This window comes from Psittacula echo (genome assembly GCF_963264785.1).
Source record: "Psittacula echo genome assembly, chromosome: 7".
Taxonomy (NCBI): domain Eukaryota; kingdom Metazoa; phylum Chordata; class Aves; order Psittaciformes; family Psittacidae; genus Psittacula; species Psittacula echo.
Genome location: NC_137740.1, coordinates 24,615,279 through 24,629,245, shown reverse-complemented (window position 1 = coordinate 24,629,245; position 13,967 = coordinate 24,615,279). Strand labels below are relative to the sequence as shown.

The following is a 13,967-nucleotide window of genomic DNA, read 5'->3' as shown; positions in this document are numbered from 1 at the left end:
ACAGAGGCAGGGACCTAATCCCTAAGAGATTTTTTCCCCACAAGCATGGCCACACATACGCAAACATTCATTGGCACTCTCTGCTGTCGCTCTCCTCCATGGACGGTCATTGAAGAAAGGAAGACACTTTTCACAGTCGACCCCAAAGGTGTTGTGCTTGCAGTTGCAAACCAGCTTTCCAAGCTCATTCTTCATGCACTCGCTTGCATGCCCGTTACATTTGCATCTGGTTAAAGAGAGACAAGGAACAGGTATTTAAACTCCAGGGATCCAGGTCACTCGCAGAGCAGTTCCAAAACAGAGCCCAGATCTGAATCTGAGACAAAACAAATGCAGATGGTCACAACAAAACTGAGGACACAAGACCCTATTGAGGCTTTTCAATATCTAAAAGGCAGTTTACAAGAAAGATGGAGACTTTTTATGATGTGCTGCAGTGACAGGACAAGGGGCAACAATTTTTAACTGAAAGGATAGGCTTAGTTTGGACATACAGAAGAAATGTTTTACAATGAGGGTGCTGAGACACTGGAACAGGCTGCCCAAAGAAGCTGTGGATGCCCCATCCCTGGAAGTGTTCAAGGCCAGGTTGGAAGGGGCTTCAAGCAACCTGATATAGTGAAAGATGTCCCTGTCCGCAGCAGGGGGCTAGATGATCACTGAAAGCCCCTTCCATCTCAAACCATTCTGTGAAACAAATAGGTGTAGCGTGCTTGGGGTAGCCATTTAGAAATGTGAGAATATTGACTTTTTTGCAGTCTGTCACTAAAACAGAGTAAGCTGAGTAGGAGAAACAAAAATTCTGTTGGTGTTAGGTTAGTAAATTCTTTGTGGCTTCTCCTTCCTAAGGGTCCAGGAAATGGTATGTACACTGGCTGTGTGCTACTGCTGTATCAGTAAGAAATTATATAGCACAGCAAGTGACTAATACAGAAGCTCAGGGACCTCAACAGATTGGTAGTGCAGCCAATGCAAATCCCCATGTTGTCAAAGCCCTGTCTCAGGACTGCTCCCTGCAAACAGTTCAAAACACTGCACTAGTCTTAGCTCTATTTATGAAAACATTTTAGAGTCAACAACTGAAGATTTAAGTGTTCTGTAATGCACTTTGGTAAAAGGAACAGACAACCATGGTATCATACAATGTTTCAGATCTTCATAGAAGACAGCTCCCAAAAATACATGTGAAGAAGACACATTGAGATTTTCTACTTACCTTTACTCTAGGCTACAGTTATGGGTTGAGACCCATTAATAACAAGTTAAAAAAAACACATGAAGTGCAGGATAGAAAAAATTTGGGAATTCTTGTTCTGGTTTACATTTTTGTCACTCTCTTAACCCTTTGCTCCCCCAAATCACTTAATATTTGATGTAACTGGGGGGAGCAGAAAAATCAATCTGTCTGCCCTGAAATTATAGGCACAAGAGGTTATACACAGTATTTGTAAGCTTTATAACATTCATTCCGCTGATTTTTGGTTTAGGACAATCAATAGAGACAAAAGCCTAGTGGTACTCTAAGAGCATATTGAAAGTCTTTAAAGTACTCTAGTAAACCTGACCAAAAGTACAAAGGTTTCTTGTTTACTCACCTACCACCCACAGCAAAATCAGAAATTGCATAGTAATATGACTTGAGAACTTTTGGGTCATTGAAAACTTCATCTCCAAATGTATTCAGACGATTGAGGGTCACTCTAATATCTGTAGCTGTCACCCATTCCTAGAGCAAACAAAAACCCCATGAGATTATAAACATCCAACATTCCCCTCAAGAGCATACCAGTGCTGTGTCATTAGCAGTTCTATTCAACAATGAGAAACTTCTATCCTTATCATCTTCCCCTTTGCACCTTTGAAAGCCAACACATCCCTGCCCAAAAAGCCTTACACCACATCCTCTCGGTTTGAACTTGTTTTCCAGACCCTGTTCCTCTCTGGATACCCTTTCCAATGTCTCTTTGCATCTTCTCTGCTCTCAACTAGGAAGCAGTGGGTAACCTCTCCAGCAAAAAGTGCAGTGCAATTATGCTAGCTTGTTAATTGTACATAGCTATCTGATTGCAGTTTTCCTGCAAAGACATACAGCACTAACAGGACAAGCTTTAGGATACACTTGCCTGCATACATACCCCAACAGATGAAAAGACAGTCAGACAGATGAATGAGACTGAGGGAGGTGGAGGAAAAAAAACAGACAGGCAGATCTGACTTAACAACACAAGAGCTTTTCATAATATTTACACAGCATTTTCAACAAACCACCCTACCCTCCCTCCAGCAACAGCCAGTAAATGTAGCCTGTCCCCAAATTTCACATCACCTTCAGCCAGTGACTGTCATTAGTACCTCCTTGTTTTCATTACAGCTTTCACAATGCCTTTTTCCTTCAAATACCATAAAAAAGAAGATGAGAAAAATATCCCTGTATGTACAACTGTGCTGCAGTTGTGTCACTGCTTAGCTAGCACAGTAAGATTTACTGAATTACAAACACTGGCACAAACACATGGAAATGCTGAGCACAAAATACATGTTTACTTCCATCATGAAAAGCAGTGCCACAGCTTGTACGTGTTTTAGGAAACTGGCAGTCAGGTCTCTATTCCTTACATTGATAAGTTTATCAGAAAATTATACACCATTCACTACCTTCAAATCATTCCATTCATCTTAATGATTAGACCCTGTTTTCTGCAAGAGCTAGCCACACCAACAAGGTGGCCAAACTGGTTCTCTTCTATTTCTGGAGTTCTTCTCCTTTTCCCATTACTCTTTATTTTCCATTTGCAGAAGCAAGTCCCACGAAATTCTGCTCTCCTGCCTGCTGTATCAGAGACATGTGAGCACCGAGTCTGCTGAGTGCTCATGTCTATCTTCACCTGCTACTTTAAGAGGAAAAGGAAGAAGTGGTGATCACAGCTCTGAAAGGAAGGACGGAGCAAACTCCACAGCTTTAGATCCTTGTTGCAATATAAGCTGGAGAAGTCATCAAGCAGAATACAGAAAACACCAAGTAAATCAGATAAAATTGGTGCTCCTACTATGCTCCTGATCACTGCCCAACTGGTTAGGGTTTCCAGTAACCCCTAGGAGAATCTTACATTTCTTATATTTTTGTGCTAAAAATACACATGCAAATGCATCAAATACTCATTTGACTTAGGCTTTGCTTTCTTCTGTCCTTAAATCTGAAACGGCAAAATGCCCACAACTGCTGCCTGACCAAGGAGAGATTCACACCAATCCTCTAAATACCTCCATGATTCCTAATGACAAATCATACTTAATACCATTAATTTTGCGTTTTGTACCAACAACAGAGTCAAGAGTTCAACTCTTCCTTCGAAAGAGTCTCTTTGGATTGTCCATCTCAAGTGACCTCTGCAAGGGCTTTTCAGTATGAATAAGGGCTGTAAGTATAGCCCATAGTTGGCACAAAGCCAACATCTACAATGACTGAACAGAAAGACTCAACTCAGACCACCTGATAGACTTAGTCCTGTCCACATACCTGCAGCACGGGGCTGTTATCAAAGTTATAGGCACTGGGACGCCCCTCCAGTGTTGAGAATGCCACATTGCCCCCAGTGAGGGGGGAGATGTCACTGAACTCATCCGTACAGAGCGCCTGCTGCTCATCCTCTCCAGTCCGAATAAAGCCACGATTGACTTTGTGATACGTGCTTTCACAGGAGCCACTGTAATACTGGTAGGGCACCCATGGGCCATCTTCCCGGGTGCGTTTGTAAATTGCAAAGCTCTCTGGCCGACTGGTATGAAACTTCAGACGCACGTATGTGATGTCGAAGGCTTTTCCTGTGGATGAGAGAAGACAGACATGAGAAAGACTCAAACAACTTCAATCAAAAAGAACAAAAAGAGCTGCACTGCAATTCTCTCTTTGGAAGATACATCTCCTCTAGTACTATCCAGCAGGATGAGCAGTGTCCAGTAGCACCAGAAGTATCTCTTCTTACAGTCCCACATACTGTATCTCCTGGCAAAGACAAGGTGAAAGAATTGAAGGCAGAAGTTGAGGGCAGGCTGAGAAGATAAAGAAACAGACCTAGAGACTTCTGTGCAACCTAACAGACCTCTCAAGCTGCAATTCTCTTCTTCGGACATCACCAACAATGTTCTCACCTCAATACATGACACATCAGACTGACAAACCATTTGTATGGCTCTAAGGCGAGGTCCAAGATAACCATGCCATTTAATAATATTTCTTCCAAATATATTTATGGGAGAAACAGTATTAACCAGAGGCAAGAGACACACTGCAGAGACTGTTTTCTCTTTCTTTCTTCCCAAGTAGACAATATCCCAAACTCTTTCTACTATTCATGAAGCCTTTCCTCCAGCACTGAACTACTGAGCACACCCTCTTCTACACATTCCCAGGGAAAGAGAAAATAAACTTTCTGGATTATATAATTAAAGTCACCAAGACACTTTTCAGATCAAAGTGTAATGATTTACAAACCATCCATGCTTCGCCTCTCCTAGAAGAATAAATGTAAACTCACCTTCCTGCCCTCTATTCATCTCCTAACAGGTTTGTGGCAATCAGCAGATCATCCTCCCTCATGGATTCTTCTCCAGTGACTTGAGCATCTACCCCCACACACGTAAACCAACTGTCCAGGGGATTCACATCCCTGAGAAAACCCATTAGGAGAAAAAGGTGCATAGCACGCTTCAGCCACCTTCCTCCACCATCCCCACTAGCTGGGGGTATGTTCCCAAGAGAAGGTACAGCTGCATGACAGCTATTCTTGCTCTGCCTTGGCAAGCAGACTGTGTATGATCAGGACACCCTGGCTCACACAGGGAACTTGCTGAAACATTGTGAGGTTTATCCGGAACAAAACTTTGGGTCTCCTCATTGGACAAGGAAAAAAACCAAAACCAAACCACACTAAAAAGCTACTAGAAGAGTTTCAACTGATTGAGAAACAGGGTTTTTCCACCTGAAGAAGTCACACAGATTTAACCTTAACTTATAAAATTAATTAACTCCACAGTGCTAAAATAAGACACGAGGCTTTACACCTGCTGAAGAGTGGCTCACTTAAGTTAAAGCAGATGGTACCTGGCAACAAGGACAATGTATCTCTCAAAGTACGCAGCAAAACCTGATGGCAATGAATCAGGTCACAAATAGGTTTTCACTCACACACCACCCACCAGTTAGAGTGGGACCAGGGTGCGCTAAACATGTCACACCCAGACCCTGGCTGGCACAAGAGAAGAACCTTTGTCCTTTCTCCTGCTGGAAACACTAAAATAGCAGAAGCAGCAAACACAAAGGGTCCAGAACATAACATATAGGGAGTGGGGACTGGGGAAGCAAGAAAGTAAAAATCAAGACATACAGCACGCAAAAACCTTAACCCTGCATGTCCCAAGGATAAAATACCAATCTTGTGTTTAAAGCCAAAAAGATCTGCCAATGCTCCAATCTACCAAAAAGTACTGTGCTTGATAAGCTAGACAGCTGGGGCATTGTACAGATACAAACCCCCCAATGCTTCCCACAAAATACCCTTTCCAATTTATACCATGTGTGAAGTTACAGATGAGCCAAGCACAAGACTGGAAGCTAGACATTAACAATCCATGGCTCTTGCTCAGTATTAGCTCACTGTTGGTTTGGGGTCAAGTTATTTAACGTGATCTCCTTATCCACAAAAGACAGGCAAGAAGCAATCACATCATTAATGACAAACTGCTTCCACAAGGGCTAAAATATCCAAAGGACCAATGCTTAACATTGTAACGCAGCTCAGGCATACCCTCCCCCTTGCTGCCCAACACAAGAGATTAATCTTGTTCCCATTTATTTGGAAGTATTTTTCTTACAAATCTCAATTCAAGGCAAGAAGCGGGTATTTGTATGTACAAATCAGTCCCTCCCAGGTTTTCCATTTCTTCTGCTATGTCTCTTCCCAAGAAGAGAGCTCACCACTGAAGGCAAAGTATGTTTCAGAGGTGAAGAACATGCACATGCAGAAACTTCAGGTGAGCATACCAGGCTCACAGATATGCCAGACATGCACAAGTACCCTTTTCAGGCCCATGGTAAACAAACTCAGGATATGTTCCCCATCTTTTCCAAAGGCAAGGAGCCCCAGAAGCAAATGCCTCCCACCTTCTTCTGCAGGAAAACCCTATACATGTTGACTAGCAACTTGCCAACCCAAGAACTTCATGAACACCTTGGATGAGCAGCAACTAAAACCAGACCTACTATCATGGCTTTATCACTAATAAAACTTTCATCAGCTTAATAAGAAAGTTTTAGTTTTCTTTGAGCTCATGTGCTAAAATAAAGCACATTAAGAGGCTCAAAGTCTGCCGTGGTGGGATTTTTTTGGACAGTTTTCATGACAAGTGAAAATAGTGAAAATATCAGGCAAAAGCAGCCATTCTGTAAATCAATAGGGGGAAAACAAACAAAAATCACAACAGACCCAACATCATGAAGATCATTCAATTAAACTGTGTCAACCAAATTGTCAAGAATAGCCTACTACTTTGACTTGAGAGGGTTAGTTTTCTCCTCCTACTACTGCATTCTTCTAGCACAAAGCAAAACCCCTGCATTCAGGCTTCATCAAGATGATTTTTGGGAGGAAACGCTTTGAAAGAATCCTGGGAATGAAGAGGGGGCCGGGTGTGTGCTCTCACTTCACACACACAACTTTCTGCTCTAACAGAGAGGCCAGGTCCCAGCCTGCACGTCCCGGAAAAGAACTATTTTTTTTTCCCTCTCCACTAGAACAGTATTACAGTCTCTGTTCACCTACAAGGTCTCCTACAGCTCCTTGGAAAAACTGCAGCTCAGCTAAAAGGCACAACACATGCAAACTGCAGTCTGTGCAGCACTAAAACATTTTCCAAAGAAATCCTTACGCTAAATGGAAAGGACTCATCCTCCTTCTCCAGTTTTACATCGCAGGCCGAAGCAAATGCATTCAAAACCCTCCCAACCAAGGAATCCAGGTGAAAAAGACATTTATTTCAGCTGGCAGTGTAACTACTTGAGAAATCCTGTTAATGGCCTTAAACAGGAATGCAGTTAATGCGCACAGAGTGGCTGCGTGCTAATGCCGTATCAGCTTGCCATGGGTAAATACTGCTGGAACAATAGAGTTTACCCAAGACCAGCTGACACAGTGTTGAAATGTGTTTCCTCACTGTTCATGCTGAATGTAAAAGCTGTGTTTAGCAGCCCAGCAGCTAGCAGGGCTCTTCAAGGTTTCAGAACCTTTTTCTAGCAAACATAAGCCACCTAGGTTGCTTTCAAGTCTCACAGAGCTAAATAAACACATGAATCTGTTACACTGAGAAATGGCAACAGCAATAACCAGGTGAAAGGCAGTTTTAAACGTTTCATTTAGAAGACAAAAAGCCATTGTTCTCCTGTTCCTAGAAGCTGGTAATTATTTTTATGTGTTTGGCTTAGAAGTGTCTGATAGTGTCAAGTATCAGATAATATTTCCTTCTGTGTACTGCACAGTGGCAGATATATTTTGCAGGAAGAACTTCAGATGTTTGTTATAAAAGTTTGTTAGTAGAAAGAAGACACATGGTAATTAACAACTATGAGCTCAGCACTCCAGGAGAGCAGCCTGACAAGTCTTTAAAGCATCCAGAACTCAAAGAAGCACATTTTAAAGCAGCGTTTTTTTCTGTGGCATGAATTTGTTCACCAGAAAGTGACAATGTGACAAAATAACCAGCCCCTTTTGATAATTCAGAGTGATCTGGAAAACCCTGTAATATCTTTCTCTAAAGTAAGCAAGCACACCTATAAGCCTTCAAGACAGTACTGCAGCTACACATTCGACCAAGCAAGCAAGTCTGAGCTCCTGCAGAGGCAGCAGCAGCACTGGAAAAGTTCAGCCTTGTTCAATGCAGGGGATGCTTCCTCAACAACCTGCTCACATTTTCAGGCTGACCACAGCCATCAGATGTCATCAGCAATTAAAGCCCTTCCTCGGCAGGGTTATCACGCAACTCTATCCCAAGTTCCACCAGGAAATTCACCATGCTGAAAACCATGAAGATAGACTGGAAAAATGTAAGCAAATTCTATTTAGATCTTTAGAAAATCCTCCCTTTTCCCCCAAGTCAGGAATTCATCCCTATCACACAAAAGGCCTCCTTGTATTCAGACCCACAAAATGGATGGATAATTTACATCAGGAAAACATCCCGCCAGCTGGCACACCAACTACAAGCACTGAATTGTAAGCAGTTGCCTGCATGAGATAAGCCCAGACGACACTTGCCTCCTTCAATATAGGTCCATTTGCATTACATGCATGCAGGAGGAAACCACGCTACTTCCGCACTCTCTGCAATCCCACAGTGGATCCTACCAGCAGTAAGTTTTAAAAAACAACTGCTGAGTTTTGCTGTCCAGGAGGAAAAAAAATAAAAATAAAAAAATAAAATCCACCTGAGAAGACTGTATTGTGCAAAGCAAGCACCAAGCTTCCACAGATTTGTTTTCAGCAAACTTCACTGGACAGTAATTAAATGGTTAAACTTTGCTCCGTTTCTCTTTTGATTTGCTCCTCTTTCAAGGCAGCTTTTTTCACCCAGATACCTGCTAACAACCTATTTCTAAATAAAGGTTAAAAGAACTGACAACAAACTGCTAAAAAAATACAACCTATTTACTATTTTTTTATGTAATTTCATTTCCATTTTGCAGTGACAGGACAGAGAGAAAGCAACCACCACTGGCATTTCATTTTGCTCTCATCTGACCTATTTCTCCATCATTCCCAGAAGGCCAGTTTTCCTAGTTTACTAGACTGGAAATTGATCCATGCTGTTCACTCATCTTGTCCTTACTTCTACCTCAACTCTGCCCCTCCATGAACTCTCCCTACCACCCAATGCAATGCTACAAGCAGACAGACTGACTGACTGATGCTTCAAGATGCTCATCTGCTCCTTCCTGACAAACAGCTACAGGCCAGAGCAGGAGGCAGGATCTCCCACTCTTAGATTATCACCACATGCAAAGTGTAGCACAGGCACTGTAACCTCGCATGAGCAGCAAATTGCAACAGACAGAAACATTGATCTCAGTAGACATGAGGCCAGAAAGTTCACATGATCTTGTTCAAGACTGCTCACTGCTTCTTGAGTCAAACAACCACTCCAAGTTCTCAGCTACTGCAGTATTGTGTTTCAGGCTCTCATGCTAGAAATCCTCCTGGAGGCTTCCCTCCTGGAACACAGGGGCTGCAGATGAGAGGGAAATATTTAAAGAGAATGAATTATCCCATCCCAAGGAATGGGACAGGATTTTTCAGCATGTAGATGGGCAACAAGAGCAGGATAGTGTTTATAAGGAGGGGAGGAACATGAGAAACATCCCGAGCAACTTCCTTTATTGGAATAAAAAGATTATTACACAACAACAGCCCAACACCTGCAAGACACATAAGCAGTAAGTTATGTTGCTTGGATCATATGTGCATGAAAAAGCCAAACTTATGACTGAAAGCAAAAACTTACTGTCATTTTAGAGTAAGTGTCCTTTAAAACTACACCCTACCTCTTCCAGGAAAATTTGTGGAGGAGGAGGATGAGAGAACTACTATTGCACAAGCAAATGAAATATCCAGCATCTGAAGGAAACAAAAATTAAGGATTTCCATTTTCTGATTATCTTCACTGGGGAAACAACACAGGAGCACAGATGACAGCTTTTAAATGCTGAGTGATGGACCCTATAGGAACACAAACTTCGGTTTATTTTCCTGTCCTTACCTAAAGAGCCTGGAGAGTTAGGCACCTATGTCATGAACAAGAAACATCTGAAGGATTTGAACACAATCTCATCATAAACCATGCTCCACCAAACTAAAGATTTTGGCATAAAGACTTCCACCACAGACAGCCACCAGGGTTTTAAGAAAGCCCAACAGAGATATAAACACAAGTTGCTTTTCCTAGGAGCCCATACTAAGACAGGGACAGAGGAAGGAAACGGGTTTGGGACACTGGGGGAATGAGTGCAGTCTTGAGCATGCTGGAATGAAGGCAAACTCCCACCACCCCATTAGATCATACATTCTTCCAGTGCTCCTGAACAAAGGCACCATTGACTTGTGTGTGTGGGCGGCTCCGGACAGCAAAAGGCTGCCCAGTAAATTATTACATGATAATCCAACATTGATAAGTCATGGAGGCTGCTTGTTCTAGTCATATTTCCAAAGGGGGAGAGAAGGGAAAATAATTTCCCCTTGCACAGGCTGAGGGCAGCCTTGTAAGAAACACATTTTTTCATTTGATCACTCCTAAGTCAGTGTAAAAGTCAGAAAACGTTGCCCAATAATTCAGTACCGCTTGCTGCCTTATTTGTACAGCTTTGATACAAAGATATTAAGTCCATTTCCCAAAACAGCCAGCTGTGTTTATTCACAAGGGACTGGAAAGATCCAATGTACAACACAAAAGTCCTATCTGCACAGGAAGCCTCAAAGTCCTTTTTCAGCACAAATGATAAAAGCTCGTTTTAAAAGGGCACTTTACACTTGGCAAGCACCGTCAGACCACAGATGATCAAGGTCTCCACAGGCCATTTTGGAGAGGGCTCCATTTCATTCACATATCTGGACTGCAAGGCTACCTCTTGTCACCACTGTCAGCACCAAGAAAAAGCAGGATCTGGATTACGATGGGTTGGGATCCTTGGAAAGTTCGTCTGCTTGTATCAAACGTTCAGAAGCTGCTCATGACCTGTACACAACAGATATGGGTGAAACCAAGTCACTCCCTCAACTGGAAGAGCACAGAGAAGCAGGGGTTTACTCTTTAAAAATGGGAGTTTCACCCAAGAAAAAAAAAAAAAAAAATCCAAGAAGAGTTCACTTATTCAGATAAAGACACCGCCCCAAAAAAAAGTCTTTCGCCCTTTATTCACAGCAGAATGCACAGCAATTACCAAGAAATCATCATTACATCACCAGCAATCCATAATGACACCACTGACAGTGCCTAAGCAACAGACAACCCTTTAAAAGTGACGATTTCCACACATTCCAGGTTACTGTAGGACCTTGGTGCCCCAGCAAGACTGCATTTTTCCCAAGAGTTCTCCTTCATGATGGAGATACAGCTATCATCCAGTAAAAGCTGAAGCAAGCAAGCAACCACCATAGGAGCTTCCAGAAAATCAAAGTTGATGGCAGCAGCAGGCAAGAGGAGATCCACTGAAAAGTTTTGAACTGAATTGTACAACGCAGCATTTCTCATCCTTGCCAACATGGCAAAACATCTCTCAAGAACATCTCTTGTGTGAGACCACATCCTCAAAAGAATCACAAAGCAACACATCTTACCCACTTTCAAGTCATTCTCACAGCATTCAACTTTAAAGTGACAAAGCAAAGAGCAAATCACAGTTGGATAACTTCCTTTCAGATATTTGAATTTGACAGTAGGAGGTGTAGAAGATGCTGAACATTCCTGATGTTCATCGCCAACTCTGTCTTTTCAGAGGTGGAGATGTGGGGATAAAGGAATGGCTGAAGAAAAAGAAAATATTAAGAATTACTTTCGAACTCCAAGAGTTTAAACAGCCAAACAAAAATAAAGTTGCAGCTTCTTTAAATATGATTACTTGGCCAACTGAGAGACATGTGACTTCTTGTAAAAGGAAAATAAGTTGATTGGATTGTAGAGCAGTACCTTGCAAACAAATTTAATATCAGAATCTGGTGAGAATTACAAAACCATTTATTTAAAGGACAAATAAATTTTACTAACCTGTGAACAAAAAAACAAAACAAACAAACAAAAACCAAATAAAAAGCATTTTGCAAATGGGATAGCTCATGCAGAAATGTTAAAAGGCTCTCCTGAGGTCTGTTTTCCTTCTGCACAACCTCCCAGGAGCCTCACTCTCCAGCAGCTCATTGCCTTTTCCTTGCTCTTAGCATGCATGCTTTCAACCATAACACCTAAAATCAAAGCATATGCAATGCAATTCCAAGTTACCAAAAATGTCAAAAACATCCCAGCCAAAGGCAGCATGAAAGTTATTTTGGATAGTATCTGTGTGTGCACATTGAGATGCCAGAAACCCCTCGCTCCAGCCCCAGCACTCCTGGAAGGGTGGCACACCAGCTGTCACCAGAGCACTGTCTCTCCACTCAGTCTGATGGCTCCACCACTCTCGATACTCAGCTACTAGTTTCTATTGCATAATATTCTGAAGCTATTTCCCCTGCCTGTTAAAAGGCAGTGCTTTTTCCCCATTCACTCACCCCCCTCCTCCTCCATATATGCTTACAGCCCACAACAGCTCTAACGCCTGGCTTCCTTCCTATCTGAGTTAGGTATCAAACACACACAGCTCCCATTGTTGAGCCTAATTAAGAACAAATTAAGTGATACAACTATACATGAGTGTTCTGAGCAGCAGCATTTAGCAGCTCTGGGAGCAAGACAACCTTTCAGACTAGATCCCACACTGCTGGTTGCACAGCCATGGAGAGGCCAGAAATGTTCCTTACATGAAACACCAAATTCTCTAGAATTTTGATGGTTTAATCTCCCTCCTGACCCCTGCCCTTCCACCTCCCACTCAGCCACAGATTTTTTTCAGACACAGGCCATAATTAATACTGCAGATATTTGGAAAGAATACTGTTGCTATTAGCACCCATAACTTAGCCCTGATGCAGACAGGACAGCTTTCTGTTCTCGAGTATTTAAGGACTTTTGCATTCTTCAATAAACATTTAAGAAAACTACCTTTTAGTACATTTAAATTGAGCTGTTTAACGTTCCACAGAGTGTGCATGCCTCCTGCTTCCCCATCTTCCACTGAGAAACCTCCTTCCTCCTAACAGACTGCCGCTATGGATTAAGTAGCAGTTTACATGCCTTCATGCTATCTTTTAATGCATTTTCAGTCAATTACAGGCTTATACACAAGCTACCATTATTTATGAAACACAAATTACACCAATATCCATACAGACCATTTTCAACCACCCACACAACAGTTTTACTTTCTCAGCCTATTAAGCTGGGGAAGGAATTGGGATAAACAGACTTGACAAAACCGTTGCTGGAGTGAGGCCATTTCCAAAACAAAGCTTGCACTGAGTTATGTTTCAAATATGTTTTGGAAAGTCATAAGCAAAGCTCTTCCAAATTTTTCTTGAAGCAGAAAGGGAACTGCACTCAAGTTCTCAACTCAAAAGTAATAGCCAGTATGTGCTTTCAACTCTGCCTCTGGAGAATAAGCTGCACAAACTGCACATGCTCATGGAAATTACAAAGGTATATTAAACACAGAATGGTGCAAGTTCATTTTCATCCACACATCCTATCTGGAGACACATGAAGGACAAGGAACTGCTAAATGCAGTGGCTGTTCTAATAAAAGAGTTTAGCAGAAAACTACACATATTCAAGAAGGTAGCACAGTTTTGCATGCCCTGTCTTCCCCAGAAGTGACTCTGTCAGATTGTTTTGGAACACCATGAACGAACAAAATGAACTCTGCTGACCCTTCAAAGATAATGCTAACTCCAGACTTCTCAATACTTCCAGCTGCAAAATCTGAAGCCCTTGGTTTAATTCACAGACTAGAATGAAGCTAAACAGGCTTTGTATCAGGTTCCAAAACACCTCAATATACACACACCAAACCTAGATTTGGCGAGTTACCTGTAGATCAAAACTCCTTCCCATCCAGGCTAAAGGCTGCCCAACCAGGAATAGCAAAAACACTGAAAAGGCAAAGAAACAGATGCGTGCACAGTCTTTCCTTACTATTTTGTTTTAGAGGGAGATTTCAGACAGACTGAGACAGTATTACTTTGCTGCTCCTCTGTAAAGGAATGTTTTAAAAGAAGTTACTGACGTAGTCATTCAGGTGGGACTGAACACCACCCCAAGATACTGCTGAGATAATA

At 42.1% G+C, this 13,967-nt stretch overlaps 1 protein-coding gene across 1 annotated transcript in view; it reads right to left on the bottom strand.

Annotated features, from left to right (window-relative positions):
• Positions 1-13,967, bottom strand: part of LAMC1 (laminin subunit gamma 1) — a 68,020-nt gene that overhangs the window by 20,860 nt on the left and 33,193 nt on the right. Inside the window, exons 2-4 of the mRNA XM_080624102.1 lie at positions 3,518-3,822; positions 1,596-1,726; positions 60-226 (exon numbers count right to left, since the gene is read on the bottom strand). Coding sequence (XP_080480228.1) covers positions 60-226; positions 1,596-1,726; positions 3,518-3,822 — 603 coding nt within the window. The remainder of the gene's footprint in view (positions 1-59; positions 227-1,595; positions 1,727-3,517; positions 3,823-13,967) is intronic.